This window comes from Trichosurus vulpecula, chromosome 1, assembly GCF_011100635.1.
Source record: "Trichosurus vulpecula isolate mTriVul1 chromosome 1, mTriVul1.pri, whole genome shotgun sequence".
Classification (NCBI taxonomy): Eukaryota; Metazoa; Chordata; class Mammalia; order Diprotodontia; family Phalangeridae; genus Trichosurus; species Trichosurus vulpecula.
The window spans coordinates 438,486,229-438,505,205 of NC_050573.1; the positions used below are offsets into that span (position 1 = coordinate 438,486,229).

At 37.3% G+C, this 18,977-nt stretch overlaps 1 protein-coding gene across 5 annotated transcripts in view; it reads left to right on the top strand.

Moving 5' to 3' along the window:
* AP3B1 (adaptor related protein complex 3 subunit beta 1) overlaps positions 1–18,977 on the top strand; it is a 351,843-nt gene that overhangs the window by 240,234 nt on the left and 92,632 nt on the right. For all 5 annotated transcript variants that reach the window (XR_005010651.1, XR_005010652.1, XR_005010653.1 and 2 more), the window contains exons 21-22: positions 7,304–7,376; positions 17,564–17,670. Coding sequence is in view for 2 of the 5 variants with exons in the window: in XM_036762900.1 (XP_036618795.1) it covers positions 7,304–7,376; positions 17,564–17,670 (180 nt within the window). In the remaining 3 variants the exon portion in view is untranslated. The remainder of the gene's footprint in view (positions 1–7,303; positions 7,377–17,563; positions 17,671–18,977) is intronic.

An 18,977-nucleotide genomic window follows, 5' to 3' on the forward strand; every position in this document is an offset into this window, starting at 1 on the left:
GGAGCTCTGGAATTTGGCGACAATATTCCTAGGAGATTTCTTTTTGGGATCTATTTGAGGAGGTGATCGATGGATTCTTTCAATTTCTGTTTTGCCCTGTGGCTCTAGAATATCAGGGCAGTTCTCCTTGATAATTTCTTGAAAGATGGTATCTAGGCTCTTTTTTTGATCATGGCTTTCAGGTAGTCCAATAATTTTTAAATTATCTCTCCTGGATCTATTTTCCAGGTCAGTGGTTTTTCCAAGGAGATATTTCACATTGTCTTCCATTTTTTCATTCCTTTGGTTCTGTTTTATAATATCCTGATTTCTCATCAAGTCACTAGCTTCCACTTGCTCCAATCTAAATTTTAAAGTAGTATTTTCTTCAGTGGTCTTTTGGACCTCCTTTTCCATTTGGCTAATTCTGCCTTTCAGGGTATTCATCTCCTCATTGGCTTTTTGGAGCTCTTTTGCCATTTGAGTTAGTCTATTTTTTAAGGTGTTGTTTTCTTCAGTGTATTTTTCAGTATTTTTTTGGGTCTCCTTTAGCAAGTCATTGACTTGTTTTTCATGGTTTTCTCGCATCCTTCTCATTTCTCTTCCCAATTTTTCCTCTACTTCTCTAACTTGCTTTTCCAAATCCTTTTTGAGTTCTTCTATGGCCTGGGGCCAGTTCATGTTTTTCTTGGAGGCTTTTGTTGTAGGCTCTATGACTTTGTTGTCTTCTTTAGGCTGTATGTTTTGGTCTTCTTTGTCACCAAAGAAAGAATCCAAAGTCTGAGACTGATTCTGGGCGCGTTTTCGCTGCCTGGCCATATTCCCAACCAACTAACGTGACCCTTGAGTTTTTCAGTGGGGTATGACTGCTTATAGACTAACGAGTTCTATGTTCCACGTTTGGGGGGGAGGTGCCAGCTCTGTCAGACCCGCACTACTCCTTCCCCAAGAACCCCCAGTCCAGACTGGGCTTAGATCTTCAGCAGGCTGTTGCACTCCTGCTCTGATCCGCCACTTAATTCCTCCCACCAGGTGGGCCTGGAGCCGGAAGTAACAACAGCTGTAGCTGCCCCACCTCCGCTGCCCCCAGGGCTGGAAGCCGAACCACAAACTCCTTCCACTCCCGCAGCTTTTCCCACTAACCTTCTCCGCAGTCTTTGGTGTTTGTGGGTCAAGGGGTCTGGTAACTGCCGCAGCTCACATATTCAGGGCGCTAGGGCCCCCTCCGCTGGACTTCTGGTCTGGATGGTCCACGCTGCTCAGGCTGGGCTCTGCTCCACTCTGTTCCCAGCTCCCAGCTCTGTGTGGAATAGACCTCACCCAGAGACCATCCAGGCTGTCCTGGGCTGGAGCCCTGCTTCCCTCTGCTGTTCTGTGGGTTCTGCCGTTCTAGAATTGGTTCAGAACCATTTTTTATAGGTTTTTGGAGGGACTTGGGTACGGAGCTCACTCTAGTCCCTGCTTACCAGCAGCCATCTTGGCTCCGCCCCCTATCCCACTGATACTTTAAATCAATTGTCAAGCACAGCTGTACAAACATTCCCAAGTCATATTAAAATATAATTGGGAAATATTTAATAAAGTTGATAAAAATACAATAAAGCATAGATAATATAATATTTAAAAACTAAGCCAGAATACAGCCCACAGAGATCCTTATGTATGGATTCATTGGTCTCCATTTCCATTTGAGTTGACACCGCTGCTTTAGATAACATTGATAAGATAATAATAATGCATTCCCTATGAAAAGATTTTTATTCCTTAGCTTACAGATTTTCTCAGTGTCCTGGATAGGGGATTTTATATGAAACCTGTGTTATGGGTTTCATTTTTTGTAGAGCAAAATCCATCTATGTGAAATGACTGGATGCCTTTATGTGGTTATAAAAAGTATCTCACATCCAGACCTTTGCAAAACTTGTATTACTAGTGACATTCATAGGATCCTGAACAAAAGCTGAATTCACACTGGTTTGGTTAAGATTTAACAATACTCTATCTTCTGATCATCAAAACAATTAAGTGGCATCTCAATACATGGAAGTATTGTAGGTGGTGTTGTCTGCTGCCATCATTATCACAGACTGATGAGAGCTTTTGGATACATGGCACTATGCTATAACCTAGTTGAAGATGCATACACAGAAATTGGTCCTATACTTGTGCTCCTTCTTCTATAAAATTTTAAGACAAAAGTTTTAGATGGCTAACCTTAACATGCCATAAAGATCCAACGAGTTGAAAATTATCATAGATTAAAGCAGATTAGTTCTGTGAATGTTGTACCAAAAAAATCATTTACAGAAGGATTAGGAAAATTGTCCCAGGAAGACGAATTTTGGCAATGTTTGAGGAACAGGTTTTTTAAAAAGGGTTAATTCTTTGACAGTGACATAAAATTTGTGGATTTTGAAGACTTTAGATTTGTATGTAACTATCTTAAGACGTGCTGTAAGTTGAATACACAGTGGTTGAGTTTTTACTGAATTTTAACAAATGGAAATTGCTTTGGAGTTCACAGTGCATTCTGGTTTAAAATTTAATATTAATTTTATCAGCTGTACATACTTTGCATGAAGGCATGAGATTCAATAGGTTGCCTTGACAACTCTAATTGAAAATATTTCATGCAAATATTTGCCCTATGAAGTCTCCAAATATCTTGCCATATAACACTGGAAATTAGCATTGAACTGTGTCCTGGATTTCAACGTTGGCTGTTGGTTTACTGAACATTGCATAATATTTATCCCATTTTGTAATTTTAAGATTAAAAACTTTTTATGATATCTTCTTCATGTGAAGTACATTGGCTTTCTGTCACGTCATATCTTTGTATCCTCTTTGCCACTTTTATTAGAATGAAAATGAGTATTGAGAATAGGCAAAAATCTTTATAGGTGTAATACAGATTTTCGTGCATGCTCCTATTTGAAACTTAATAGCTACTTGAGAGATCTTTTTACCCCCACTTTCAATGACTTGAGAAACCTTAAGCAGAGGGTTTGATATCTTAAAACTGCGGCTTTGTATTCCATTTAAAAATTTGTATCTTTCAAAGTGTTCAAAGGTATGATCGAATACCATACAAGCAAAATGCAGATTTGAGGAAGATACATTGATAGCCAGATATTTTTGTGCTAAGATTTTAGGAACAGTTCCCACTGTCCTTACACAAGTTTAATACAGTCACCCAGCTGTTAAAAACCTAATCCCATATTTTTTAAAAAAATACACAAACAAATTGTCTTATCTTTCTGCCTGATCTCTTTTCAAGTGCTAACACAATGGAAACAGTGGGTGATCTGTCAATGAGTTTGGTTTGTCAATGATGGTTTTATATAAACATTGGTGGGGTAAGAAATAAAATTCACACAGTAAAATATGATTTCATCTGCCTTTTCTCTGCAGCTCCGTGGCTCATGCTGCGGTGTGAAATTCTCATTTTACACACTTTGCAGGCGGAGCACATGAATTATGCATTGAGCAAGAGAAATCTCCTGCTTCAACTCCTATATGCATTTACCCAGGTTCTGTCTCTATTACCAAGATGAATTGCAAATGGAGGAATGTTGGATGGAATATGGCTCTTAACTTCTTTGTTTAGAATTCAGATTTTTCTTTTCATAGTAGATGCTTTAAATAAGAAAATGTTTTGATTTTTAAAATTTTTTTAGATAAACAATGAAATATAATGTAAAAGGAAAATGCCAGGCACATCACAAGCTTTTTATAGCTTTGATTTGGAATGCAAGGCTTTTTCAATTCAGCAGAAATGACCATTATCTGTTGCTAATGTTGTATTTCAGTCACTGTTATTTGCTCTTCCCAGAAAGTCAATGAATTTCTGTCCTTTTGAGAGCTTTTTTCTTTGTCTTTTAAGTTATAATAAGAGCTTATGCCGATTTCATGTGCGGCTTTGTTCTGTGTATATGACGTGATATGTGTTTAGTAGATATTGGTATATATTCTTAGCTGTAGTAGGAAATAAAATGTAGACTTAGTACAGACCCTGATTTGATGAGTTGCTAATTTTTCAGGTAATACACTGTTGTGGCTTATAGGAAACCACACCCATTTTGCTCAGTGTGACATTTTCAAATATCACATGATACTAAAGCTTCTATTTTGCACAGTAGTGATACCCTAGATGAGATGGGATTGTCATCCTGAGCCTGTGTTTTCAGTAACTTACAACTTTTCGACTCTCAGGCATGGAACCAAAATTTCATCGGTTTATTCTGAACATTAAAGCAATTTTTCACTTGAGGACACAAAAGAGGCTTAAAATTTTTAAGGAAGCAAAAGCAGTGTTCATTTAGCTGCTGTTGAATTGTCTATATTGATGTTGAAAAATATTTGGGTGAAATATGTCTTAGAGTCATTCAGCTTTTACAATTTTAGGAAAAATTGTTGAGAATTTCTGATATTATTAGAAGTGGTATGTAGTTAGCAAAGTATGAAGAGTGAATATCTTTATTTTCTTTGTTTCTTGAATTATATGGTAATGACCCCCTCACATCCCAAATAACTTTTATAGATTTTTAAACATACATTCTTAAAAGAGATAAAAAAGGGAATGGGAGGCGTATACAGAGGAAAAATTGATTTAGTAATTAAGTAAACCTTGAAGTTATTTGAAACTTCTACATAATAAATGAAAGTATATAAATATTAAATTAATTTGGCGTATGTGTCATTCACATAACAGATACAATATCTTGGCCCTTCTGCTCCTCTCTGTGTTTTGCCTTCATGTTCTCATCTTTAAAAAAAGAAGGAGTTGGTACAGGGGTGGGGAACCCAGCCTCAAGGCCACATGCGACCCTCTAGGTCCTCAAGTGTAGGCCTTTGACTGAATCTAAATTTCACAGAACAGATCCCCTTAATAAAAGTATTTGTTCTGTAAAACTTGGACTCAGTCAGAAAGCTGCACCGGAGGACCTAGAAGGCCACATGGCCTCAAGGCTACAGATTCCCCACCCTGGTGGTAGGTGGTATTCAAGTTCTCTTTCAGCTCTAATTTATTTTCCTTTGATTAAATTTGTTGGCTTTGAATGGCGATACTTTATTTTTTGTTTCAAGTGGAACTTTTCCCCTTGGTAAATGCAAACATTCCTATACCTGTAACTCAGGATCACTTAATTTAAAGGAATATTGTTCTTAAAGACAAAGTAACATTGGCCCTGGTGAGTCCTTCTAAATTCCTGTTTGGTTACTCAGCACTTAATTTGTGCTTGTTTACTAAGGTTTCTTAAGTCTTTTTCATGTCTGCTTTCAATCTTTACCAATAAATTATGAACTCCTAGAATAAATGTTGTTTCATATTACCCTCAAATGGCTAAGTTCCCCATTCTCCCTGTGCCTAGACTTGAAAAATGTAGTTGTCTAAAATGTAAACCCCATACAAATTCCCCATTGAAATTAAAGCTGTAAGAGAGATTGTTGGAGTCTCTTCTGCTCCAAATCTCAATGGCAACGTAGGGGAAATTACAACTGTTATTAGTATAGGACCACTTTTAAATGAGTCAGTACTTTGATCCTGAACTGACTGGTAATTTTTTTAACATACTTTGGTAATTGATTGATTTATAGTTTCTAAAGAAAAACTCAGGCTATAAATAAATAAGTAAAAATGTGTTGTGTAATTGAAGTGATTCATGTGCTTGTTAATAACTGATTCTTACCATATTCATAATAAACTAAACAAGAAACTTAAAGGCTCAGAAATGTGTTATTAGCCTAGCATAGCTATAACCAAATTTATCCCCAGTGGAAGAAGCACTAAGTGTGAACTGTCTGGGTCTCGCTGTCCTCCTCTGGAGCCTGGGATGGGGCATAGACTAATTATCTGAAAGGTTCTTCTGATTCGAAAGCCTAGAAGGCTTATAGGATCAGGCCAAGATTATATCTTCTAGATTAAGAACAAGGAAATATATATATTTAAAACCTTAGTAATTATAGATTAAAAGTGTGAAGGCAAACATTTTATTTTTATTTGTGAACCAAACCTGCTATGTCCTTTGGGACATGTCTAACTTGGCTACCAAAGAAACATGACTACAGGCTTTGCTTCTTTAACATGTAAGGGCTACTCAGAGGGAAGTACTCTAAAAGTAAGATACCATTAAATAGTTAGGCTTGATTATGTATTGACTTTCAAAAGACTAGGGATAGTTGAAAGGAAAATGGTGAGACAAGGCACAAAGCTAAGTAGCCCGTGTGTGTGTGTGTGTGTGTGTGTGTGTGTGTGTTTTCATCCCTACTTGGAAAGATTTTTCATGGTTGAGTCACTTTGATGTTTCCATACACATAGTCATTTGGAGGTATAGATGAAGTAGGGGTCTCGTTGCTTGCTTATGGAGTGAAGATATTATATAATGAGAAGATTCAAGGGCATTGGTTTTAGTTTGGTAAGGGAAACTTCAGTTTTTCTTAGAAAAACTTTTTAAAAAGCAAACTCCTTTTTAAATCCAGTTTTCCTGGGATTGAATTTGAGATTCCTGAAATTAAATCTCATTCTTATGAGAACTCTTTAGTTTTGTTGCTGATGACAGAGAGGAGCAGAGTTTTTGAATTTTAAAGTGAATTTGAGCAAAATAGCTAAAATTTTTTAAATCTCCTTTGTAAGTGTGCAATTCTTTTTTTTGAATTAGGATATTTCTGTCATGTAAAGTTTAGTTTCTTTGAAAAGAAAAAAATTAGTATGTATTATTCTCAAGTCTTTTACTTTAGACAGTTGTTCTTAACTTTATCAAAATCCCTAAAATGTGTGAGAATGTAGTAACAGACAAGTAGGGCAAGTGAGGAACAGTAGCCCCCCAAAGCAGTTAACCAGTAGAGCTCTCTGGTCTGTTTTAGAAATAAGCACATAAAATATCATTTTCCCGTATTAGAAAGTTCTAACTTGTTTGAAAATTTTGATTGATACTTAATTTTATTTATTATTCTTATCATGTTACCAAAGAATTGACTTTTAGGTTAGCAAAATATTTTGTCCAGTTTTAAAATTATTTTGGTTTTAATATTTAAGTTTTCTACTGAAGATCCATTCATCTATAAATAACCATATATTTTTTAAACATTAGCTAGAGATTTTTGTGTGTGTGTGTGTGTGGGGGGTACCATCCAGTCATTTGTTCCAAATTTTTAAATTTGCAACTTAAATTTAATTTAAAAAATATTTTGTCTTGGGAGTGAATGATATTTGAGAAAGTAAGCAGAGCACAATGCCACAATTTGTTATCGAATTTAGGGGGAAAAATTGTTTTTAAATGGCAAGATATGTAACAATAAATCAAATATGTATTACCTTTGACAGAAAGAAGAGAAGAAAACTTGGCCAGAAAGAAAACCTAGTGAAAAAGAAGTTTCTCTTCTAGATCTAGATGACTGTAAGTACTATATCTTTGAAGTTTGTAATTTGCCTTTTCATCAACTATAACTATATATTTTTATAAAATCTCTCTTTAATTCAACCGTAGGCATCTGTTGAATACTTAATAGAGTGAAAGGCCCAGATAGAGACTTTCTGCAGTCATTTCTCTTGGCATTTAGGGAACATTTCTATTTTTCATAGAAAGGATAAAGCAATAATAGTGGGCCCTAAGCAATGCTTGAAAATCCTGTGCTACTGTCCACCAGAGGCTTTCTGAGCTTTGCCTGGAATGGATGCTGTTTCATTTACCACAAAATAAATACTGAAATACCAGGGAAAGTGTGATTTTCTGGTATTAAAATTATGTCCATTTAGAAGAATTACTATAAAAGAAGTCTCTTTCATTATGCCTTTTTTCTGTCTTGTACCTTAGAAGGATGCCTACCTTGCCTCTTCATTGTCCTGATTCTGATATTTTTTTTTTCCTCTTCATACTGTTCTTAACCATCACAACTGTCTTATGAAAATATGAGAGGGATTTTCAGTGGGAAACTCTTTCCACAGGCCATAGCTTAATAGATAAGTTCTAGGGAGTTGCGTAAGGCACACAAAATGCAAATAACTTGCCCAGGGTCCCACAGCTAGCTAGTAAATTTAAGAGGCAAAATTTAAGTCTTCGAGACATCAAGCCTAACTCTTCATCCTGTATACCTCTAGAACTACATAATACAAGGTGTCCTAAAAGTCTTATTAATAGTAATGAGCCTTAAAGCTTAAATCTCCTTAAGACTTTTGGGACACCCAGCGTGAATAAAATCATAGAACTTTAAAAAAAAATCATTTAAGGCTACTTTGCTGTGGTAGTTCATACCAACTTGTAGCAAATAAGTCTCTGTATCTCACAAAATACTGTTGGCACCGCTGCTATACAGAAATTAGGAGTATGTTGGCACTACCACCATCTACAAAACTGGGGAAAAGTTGACAGGGGTAGCACTCTACTATAGGCCATTGTTTTCCCTTTCTAGTTAACATTTCATATAGGCTCAAATGCTAACAATGGCAGCACCTAACTCATCTGTGCAATGAGCATCATAATACCTACCCTACCTATGTTAGAACATCATTGTGAGGGTTGAGGGAAATCATTTATATGGAAGCATATGGAAAACTACAAAGTACTATTTGAGTTTAAGTGTGATATTTTTATCATCATTAATCAGTCAATAAACATTTATTAGACACCTGTGATTTATCAGGCACTTTGGCTAAACAGTGTTATTAGAAGAGAAGGATGAATAAATTTGCATGGTTATCATAAGATAATCTCTGTATTCCACTGGAGCAATTCTGTTTTTACTTTCCCCTAATTAATTTATTTATTTAAACATTTTTGTAATTAAATACAAAATATAGGACATATGGAGGGGTTTTTTTCTTTAAAGGAAATAATCTTGAGGAAAATGAAGTTTGCAGTGTTCCCACAAGTGGCAAAAAAGGGTGCCCCATCTTCCCCTCTACATTCTCCCCACCACTGATATACTATTGACATTCCCTTTGCTAGAAAGCCCCACCATCTCCCTACTGAAGAAACATCAGACTTAAGAAAGTCAAAAGTAATTCCCCTCTGGAAAATGATGAGGGGCCCCAACCTACAGATTCAATCTAAGCTAGTCATTCTAACATTATCTTCCATAATGTGGTCCAGTTTACGTTTATGAATTCATTTCTCACCATTCTTCAATAGGCATATTCTACAGCCATCAGAATCATGCTTTTTCAAACTATACGAAGTTTCCCCAATCTGCAATGCCATTTCTTTTTACTTACCCAAGTCTACCCTAAACATTCTTTGTGTTTTGTCTTGTAGTTTTTCTGCCTCTATGAAGATTCTCCCTATTTATGGCCAATATTACCATACATATGCCAAAGCATTTGATTACATATTGATTGATCATATTCTTTCATATGTGTTTTTCTTTTTTCTGATGAAATTGTAAATTTTCTAAACATTATTTATTTATTTATTTTTAGTTTTCAACATTCATTTCCACAAGATTTTGATTTACAAATTTTCTCCCCTCTCCCTCACCCAAGGTGGCATGTATTCTGATGGCCCATTTTCCCTGTCTGCCCTCTCTTCTGTCACCCCACTGCCCCTATGCCTTGTCACCTTTTCCCCTTACTTTCTTGTAGAGCAAAATAGATTTCTATACCACATTGCCTGTATATCTTATTTCCCAGTTGCATGTAAAAACAATTTTTAACATTTGTTTTTATAACTTTGAGTTGCAAATTCTTTACCTTCTTCCCTCCCCCCACCTTGAGAGGGAAAGCAGTTCAATATAGATTATACATGTATCATTATGCAAAGTACTTCCCTAATAGTCATGTTGTGAAAGAGTAACTATATTTCCCTCCATCCTATCCTGTCCCCCATTTATTCAGTTTTCTCCTTTGACCCTGTCCCTTTTCAAAAGAGTTTGCTTCTGACTATTCCCTCCCCAAATCTGTTCTCCCTTCTATCATCCCCCCCACTCTTGTACCTTTCCCCACTACTTTCCTCTAGGGTAACACACCCAATTGAGTGTGTATGTTATTCCCTTTTTAAGCCAAATCCAGTGAGGGTAAAGTTCACTCATTTCCTTTCACCTCCCCCCTCTTCCCTTCCGTTATAACAGCTTTTTCTTGTCTCTATTATGTGAGATAATTTACCCCATTCTGTCTCTCCCTTTCTCCTCCCAATATATTCCTCTCTCATCCCTTAATTTTTTTTTTTTAGATATCATCCCTTCATGTTCAATTTACCCTGTGCCTTCTGTCTATATATGTATTTATATTCCCTTCAACTACCCTAATACTGAGAAAGGTCTCATGAGTTACAAATATCTTTCCATGTAGGAATGTAAACAGTGCGACTTTAATAAGTCCCTTATAATTTGTCTTTCCTGTTTACCTTTTCATGCTTCTTTTGATTCTTGTATTTGAAAGTCAGGTTTTCTGTTCAGCTCTGGTCTTTTCATCAGGAATCTTTGAAAGTCCTCTATTTCATTGAAAGTCCATTTTTTACCCTGAAGTATTATACTCAGTTTTGCTGGGTAGGTGATTCTTGGTTTCAATCCTGACTCCTTTGACTTCTGGAACATCATATTCCAAGCCCTTTGATACCTTAATGTAGAAGCTGCTAGATCTTGTGTTATCCTGATTGTGTTTCCACAATACTCAAATTGTTTCTTTCTGGCTGCTTGAAATATTTTCTCCCTGACCTGAGAACTCTGGAATTTGGCTACAATAATCCTAGGAGTTTTCTTTTTGGGATTTTTTTCAAGAGGCAATCTGTGGATTCTTTCACTTTCTATTTTACCCTCTGGTTCTAGAATATCAGGGCAGTTTTCCTTGATAATTTCTTGAAAGATGGTATCTTTGCCGCTTTTTTTGATCATGGCTTTCAGGTAGTCCAGTAATTTTTAAATTATCTCTCCTGGCTCTATTTTCCAGGCCAGTGATTTTTCCAATGAGATGTTTCACATTGTCTTCTATTTTTTCATTCTTTTGGTTCTGTTTTATAATTTCTTGATTTCTCATAAAGTGATTTGCTCCATTCTAATTTTTAAAGAATTATTTTCTTCATTGAGCTTTTGGACCTCCTTTTCCATTTTGCCAGTTCTGTTTTTTAAGGCGTTCTTCTCCTCATTGGCTTTTCGGAGCTCTTTTGCCATTTGGGTTAGTCTATTTTTTTAAGGTGTTATTTTCTTCTGTATTTTTTTGGGTCTCCTTTAGCAAGTTGTTGACTCGTTTTTCATGATTTTCTTACTTCCCTCTCATTTCTTTTCCTAATTTTTTTCCTACTTCTCTTACTTGCTTTTCCAAATCCTTTTTGAGCTCTCCTATGGCCTGCAACCAATTCATATTTTTCTTGGAGGCTTTTGATGTAGGCTCTTTGACTTTTTTGACTTCTTCTTGCTGTATGTTTTGATATTCTTTGTCACCAAAGTAAGATTCTATAGTCTTGAGTTTTTTTTTAACACTATCTGCTCATTTTCTTAGCCAATCACTTGACTTTTGAGCTCTTTGTCAAGGTATGACTCTGCTTCCAGAGTGGAGAGTGCTCTGTCCCAAGCTTCAGGGGTTTTGCACTGCTATTTTCTGAGCTACTTGTAGGCATGTGCAAATTTTCGGTTCTTCTGAGGTGGTATGATCTAAGAAGAGGTGTTTACTCCTCTACTGGCCTGCCTTCTGGTCTGCGAGTGACCTCAAGCACTCTTTGTTGCCTTGGAACTGCTAGGAGGATTCCCCTTCCACAACCACCAGAAGCTCTGCCACACCAGCACTCCTCCTTACCCTGGGACCACCAACCAGGACTGCAACCAAGATCCAAGCAGGGCAGAGCAAGAGAATCCTGCTGCAGCGCCAGTGAAGAGATCCCTGCACTCTGGCTCTGATCAGCCACTTCATTCCCCCCACCATCTGTGGGCATGGAACTCTGAACGCAGCCACCGCTGCTACTGCCACCTCTGCCACCCTTGGGCTGAGGCCATTCTATGCCCTTCTCTCACCCAGGTCCAGCAGAGTTTTCTCACTGACCTGCTCAGTTGTCTTTGGAGTTTGTGGGTTGAGAAGTCTGGAAAGTTCCACAGCTCAATGATTCGGTGCCCTGAGGCCTGCTCTGCTCAGTATGCTGCAGCCCGGTCTGTGCTGGTACGGCCCATGCTAGGCTATGTTCTACTCCAAGCACAGTGCGATAGACCCTTCCCAGTGACCATCCAGGCCTTCTTGGGCTGGAGAGTTGTTTCACCCTGTCATTTTGTGGGTTCTGTAGCTCTAGAATTTGTTTAGAGTCATTTTTTTGCAGGTGTTTGGAGGGATTTGGGGGAGAGCTTAAGCAAGTTTCTGCTTTTACTCTGCCATCTTTGAAACTGTAAATTCTTAAGGGTAGTGGCAGATCTGTCTTTAAACATAGGTTGGTTGGTTATTGTCTTTTGCTCTTGAAGAGAACCAAAATAACATCACTATGCTAGAGTCAAGTTTCAGTGTATCCAGCTGTGGCTGAACACACCAACATGAGCCGGGAATGCTCTGTCTCAGGTTGGGCACAAATAGTTGGAGTGAACATTTGGGGTGGATACTCTAAATTTGCATATCTTGTGTTTCCTTTGAGCTGTTTCAATTTTGCTTTGCTCATAGAGCATAGTACCTTGTCTGATGTGGGCACACCATGCTGAGTGATCCTGTGTCAGTGTCTCCCATGTCACAATCAATTCTAAAGTTCTTGAGAGAGACCTTGATAGTGTCCTTGTATCGCTTCTTCGGACCACCACGTGAATACTTGCGCTGTGTGAGTTCTCCATAAAATAGTCTTTCTGGTAAGCATACATTTTGCATTCAGACAACGTGGCCAGCCCATTGGAGTTGTGCTCTCTGAAGCAGAGTTTGAATGCTTGGCAGTTTAATTTGCGTAAGGACCTCAGTGTCTGGTATCTTATCCTGCCAGATGATTTTCAGAATCTTCCTAAGACAATTCACATGGAAGCAATTCAGTTTCCTGGCATGACGTTGCCCAGGTTTCACAGGCATACATCAGTGTAATCACTATTAAAATTCAATAAAAATCTTCAATGTAGTAAGATGCAGAATAGACTTTGTAAATGTTTTATACTCTTTCTCTCTCCCTCTCTCTTTCTCTCCTAGAGTACTGCTGATCCTGTGCAACACTATTATCTTACCAGTAGCCCACCAAAGGGGGTCCACCCAAAGATAGAAGTGTCAGAGGGTGGGCAGAACTATAGGCATATATAAGATATTGTGAGAGTACAGGTGTAGAACTCTGAATGGCCACCTGTCCTCCCTCATTCTTGCCCCATGACCAGCCCAACTTTTCTTCCTGTTGTCCAGTTCTTGCTGTGATTTTGAGTTTCTAGTTTACTGTATCTTGTGTCCTGCTCAACCCCTACCTGCGTAACATTCAGTTGTAGTTCTAAAGAGGCATTTGTGTTCCATGTTTCCTTGTCATATAGTAAGGACAGTAGAATGTTAATATTGATGAATAGCTATGGTTCAGAGTCACTCTGGCACTTTGCTCCTTGGCCTGTAAAGTAATGCATGTTTGCCCAAGAAAGAACGGTACCCAGTATACTCTAATTTCCCCATTTGGCTGGCTTCCTTGTATATGGTCTGAGGACACTCTTCCCTTGCCAATTGGTTCATGTTGTATGGATCAATACCAAACTCTACAAAATCCCGTAAAGCCTATCCCTATCTAGTACTTAGGGTGTTCCACCTAAGCACTCTGGTCCTGTTGCCCATCCAGGCCCCATACACTGTCCATTTGCTTGCCCAATAGGACTGAGTAAGCTGCATGCATTCTAGCCTTCTGAGTTGTGAGTATTATAACTCTTGCTTCCCAGCCATTTGGCATTCAGTGTGTCCTTCTGATCTGAATTCCTCCTGAACAGTTGAAAAGTTGAGTCTTAGCTTTCATAAGAGGCTTGGGGTCTATAAAGGATAATTTTGTGAAAGCCATCAAGTCCTCTTTCCTATTCCTATTCAGTTTTGTATCTAACTTGTCCATGTCTACTGTCTGTCTCAAATATCCACACTGTTGGAAAATTTCTATAGGGTATCCATCCAAATGGATGTTAAAATCAGTGAAATAGACTTTTATGCACATGGTCTCTTCCACACTCTTTCAGCTGAGAACCTTTCTCTTACTTTACTGAGAAAATTTAGGCCTTTCGACATGAGCTCACTTTTTAAAAAATCTTTTCATCATCTCAAAACCCCATGTTATTATCCTCCATTTTAACCCTTTTCTATGTTCACAAGTGCTTCCTCCATCCCCCAAGCCCTCTTTTCCTCCTGAATTCTCTCTTTGTGTAAAAGGCAGTACCATCTTAGTCTCTCAGGTTTCTAACATCAGTATTCTCCTCAACTCTCTTCATTCAACACTTTTTGATTTGTTTTTTTCTAAAGTGAGAGACAGCATTGTGCTCAAATGACAAAACCCATAAAACATTGAAGCCAGATTGCATTTTTGCAAGTCTGTTTATAAAATCAACTACCTAGTGAAGGTGATTACCTCTGCTTTAATTATGATACCAAATACCAAAAAGTCAGGTACCTGAGGATCAGGGAATTTGGGGGTCAGGAAGCCCATGCTTGACGTCCCATTTTGAATACCTAATAATAGCTCTGGGTCCCTACGCAAGTCATTTTCATTTTTCTGATCCTGTTTCTTCCTCTGTAAGTAGAATTGATAATAACACTTAGCTCACAGTGTTATTGTGAGGATCAGATGAGATGATAGATGATGAATGTGCCCCAGAGGGCAGCCTCTGCTCTCAGGTTGTAGGGGTAACCCTGCGGGTGGGTACTCCTGCTACAGTTCGTGAACCTCGTTGACTATCAGCTGGTAGACTTAATTAGCCTTTAACAAAGACATTTACTAAGATTATATGGTAAGAACAGTTGATACAAAACATTTTCCCCATAGCTCCGGCTTGTACTCTCGTGTACACACAGTGTCCAGGAGACGAATGCGCTCAAACTTGATAGTACAACATTAGAGGCAGTGGGTAACTCACAAGTCCTATTCCTTGCATACTGTTACAGTTGTTACTGGCTTGTTATTTTCCCTTACCTTCTTTGCATATTTTAAAGTGCCATATAAATACAAACTATTATTATTACTTGGAGGACTAGCTCAAAGGAGGAAACATGCATTATTTATATTTTATTTAAGAGGGAACTATAAAGCAAAAGTTGTATATTTGCTTAGTGTTGCTTAGGGAATCAATAGAACTGCAACTAGGGGCAGCTAGGTGGCTCAGTGAGTAAAGCACCAGTCATGGAGTCAGGAGGACCTGAGTTCAAATCGGGCCTCAGACACTTACTACCTATGTGACCTTGGGCGAGTCACTTAGACCCAATTGACCTGCCTTCCCCCCTCAAAAAAAAAATAATTAAAAATTTCAGGGTGGCTAGGTGGCACAGTGAGTAGAGCACTGGTCCTGCAGTCAGAAAGACCAGAGTTCAGATGTGGCCTCAGACACTTGACACACTTACTAGCTGTGTGACCTTGGGCAAGTAACTTAACCCCAGTTGCCCTGCCTTACCCCATAGGGGAAAAAAAAAAAACAAAAAAGAACTGCAACTAGAATTTTCCCTGTACCTGGTTTACTAATTAGGTCAGTAGAGTGGTCCTAGCACTGCTAAAAAATGATTACATTCCCTAGATCTTTTATTGAGCATAAAGATTGCTACAAAGAATACAAGACTGGCTAGTCAGGTCTAGGTTTTAATTCTGTTTCTCCTGCTAATTATCTGTATGAATGACCTTCAGAAAGTTGTTTAACCTCAGTAGGCCTTGGTTTCCTTAGTTTTGACATGAGTTGCTTGGTTAGACACTGACTGGATAATTTATAAGATTTGTCTGACTCTGAAATTCTGTTCTCTATGCCATAAGAATCATTTGATAATAAGAGAAAATGTCTAGAGATGTTTGGATAAGATATGTTTTAAAAGGCAAATTAGAGATAGTAACATGTTTAGTGTTTTCCAGTTACATTTTATGTTTATGAAAATGAAAATAATATTTTAATGTTAAATACCATGTGATCTCAATCGATTCAATGGGAGTACAAAAAAGCTGCCATATATTCTGTCTTTTTCTTTTATAGGTCCTGTAAATTTATATATTGTGCTGTTACTATAGTTAACAAGTACAATTTTGTTTTACATTTAATTATTTAATAAATGGATAACTACTACATCCTAAACCATTTAGTCTGAAAGCTCTCACTCATTTTTAAATTTGAAAATATATACCTTTTTATCATAACAGGGAAAATTCTTTTACAACTGCAAGACAGTCATTAGACAAAATGAACTAGATATTAATCTACTATAATACACAGATTATATTTTACCTTTTTTTTTTTGGCCAGGATGGGGATGGTTTTCTATACCTCAGCGTAGTGAATTTGTCTCATAATAAAATTTATGGAAATATCTTGAAATTATCAACTAATATCCTCATCTTTCTAGGCTTAAAACCATATAATGTATGCCTTATAGTTTGTCTTCAGTATCAGGGATACGTTTTTTGCTTTTACTGCTTTTAATGTTACCAGAACCCTTTGTTATAACACAGTTATTCTTTAAGAAAGACATTTTGCTGTGGTGTTGGGAAGGCTAGAAGTCAAGACATTTGAATTTCATTTCTGCTTCTACCACTAGCTTGACCATGTGACCTTTGCGAAGTTGTTTTACCATTGTATCTCTTATGTCCAATGTCCTTCACATTCCGATATCTTCTTAATTTTCATCACTTCCATCTTAGTTAATATCTTTTTCATCTCATACCTGCTCTCTTTTCAAAAACATTTATATTTATTTCACTGTTTCCCAATTATATGTAAAAATTTTTGACATTTATTTTTAAAAATTTTGAATTCCAAATTCTATTACTCCTTCCTGCCCCTCCCCAACCCATTGAGAAGGCAAGCAATATATTAATTAGACATGTGAAGTTATGTAAAACGTTTCCATATTAGCCGTGTTGTTAATATGCGTGTAAGCATTTTGTAAACCCAAGACACTATATGAAGTCAGCTTTTATTTATCAGGAGGAGAAAATGTAATATAGTATAAATCCAAACTCTTCAGCCTGGTCTGCACAATCTAGCCACTTTTCTAGCTTTGTTTCTTACTTCCCTATACAAACCATCCATCCATGATTTCCTTTTTATTTTTTTTCTCTTCCTTGACCACTCTGGTGCACTGTTACTTCTCCTTCCTCTGAACTCTCTCATGCCACTTGTCAATAGCATCATTTAGTACTTACCATTTATTTCCATTTATTGTTAGTTGTTTTTTATATGTGGAGATTGTGTCCTCCCATATAGATTGTAAATTCCTTGCAGACAGGGCCCACATTATTATGCATGGTGGAAGAATTCTTTGTAATGTTTTAATTTTTTTTATACCATTTCAGAAATTTAGGATTTGCTTTGTTCTCTGTAAGAGAAGAACAATAATTGCCAGAACTTGATATTAACTTAACTACATTAAGATGTTAAGTAGAATTGTCATGCATTTATTAATCAAAGTAATTCAATTATGTCTATGGACAAAATAAAAATGTTGCTTTTGATATTATGAATCAGATTTTAATGTGCATTTGGTAATTTGGACTTTTTCTTTCAGTTAACCCAGTATCCACACCAGTAGCAGTTCTCACACCAGCTATTTCTCCAGGGTTAATAGCTGACCTGGAGGGTTTAAACTTGTCAGCTTCTTCCCCTGTCATCAATGTAAGTAATTTTCAAAATAATTTTAAAGTGATTTTTAAGCTTCCACATTATATTGTTGCTTTCTGTGTTAAAAGGCAAATAATCAATAGCTCCCCACCCCTTTTGATTTTGTAAAAATTCTTGGATATATTCTGTTCAAATATTACCTATATTTGATTCAAATGAGATAATAGATGTAAAGTGTTGTGCCCATCTTAAAGCTCTATATAAATGCTAGATTTTATTAACTATTACTTTCCCATTACTCCTTATTAGTGTTATGTATCTGGCCTGTATGTCTTTTTGTTTAAGAATGGCAACAGGGTGATGAGTTTTTGGAAACTCAGAAGTTCCTTTTTTTAAAAAAATTATTCCTTTTTTTTCAGTTATCAAGCATTGCCCCCTCCCCCTTTTTTCCTCCCCGTTCAAAAAGAAAGAAAAATAAAGGTTTCGTAATAAATTAGCTGAGTTCAGCAAAACAAATTCCCTGAACTGGCAATGTCCAAAAATGTCTGTCTCATTCTGTGTATAAGTCCATTACCAATTTGTCAGGTGGTAGGTAGCATTCTTCATCACCAGTCCTCCTGAATTGTGCTTGGTCATTGCACTGATTAGAGTTCTTCAGTCTTTCCAAATTATTTATTTATAAAATGTTGGTGTTATAGTATACATTTTTCTTCTGATTCTGTTCACCTTCTTTTGCATCAATCCATACAATTCTTCCCAGATTCTCTGAAACCATCCCCTTTGTTGTTTCAGTTTCATTTTTTCCATTTCTTGTAACATACTGTCCATTACATTTACATACCATAATTTGTTGCTCCATTTCCTAGTTCTTTGTCTCTACGAGAAGAGCTACTATAAATTATTTTTGTACATATGGGACCTTTTCCTCTTCAATCTCTTTGGGATTTATAGGGCTAGTAGTAGTAGTATCACTGGGTTAAAAGATATGCAAAGTGGCAGAGCCAGGATGGCTCTGTGAAAGGAAGGAACTATCAGAGCTCTCTTAAATTCTGTCAGGTACATCTAAAAAAGTGAATCTGAGAAGATTTGAGAGAGTTAGAAGCCACTAATAGACTAAGAAGGGCAGGAGTGCTGGGCACGCGCAAGGGCACCAGACCAAACCAACTGGGAACAGCAGAGGAATCCAGCCAGCACGCCAGTCTGGGAGGTCACTGGGTGAGCAAAACATCAGAGCAGGAACAGGCCCAGGGCAGAAGTACTGGCTATGGCCGTGATCGAGCCCCAGGCCTCTCAGCCCAGAATGGGAGTCTGTCGGAGCTCAGAGCCTGCAGCTTTTGGAGCAGCTAGCCCAGAGGCCTCCA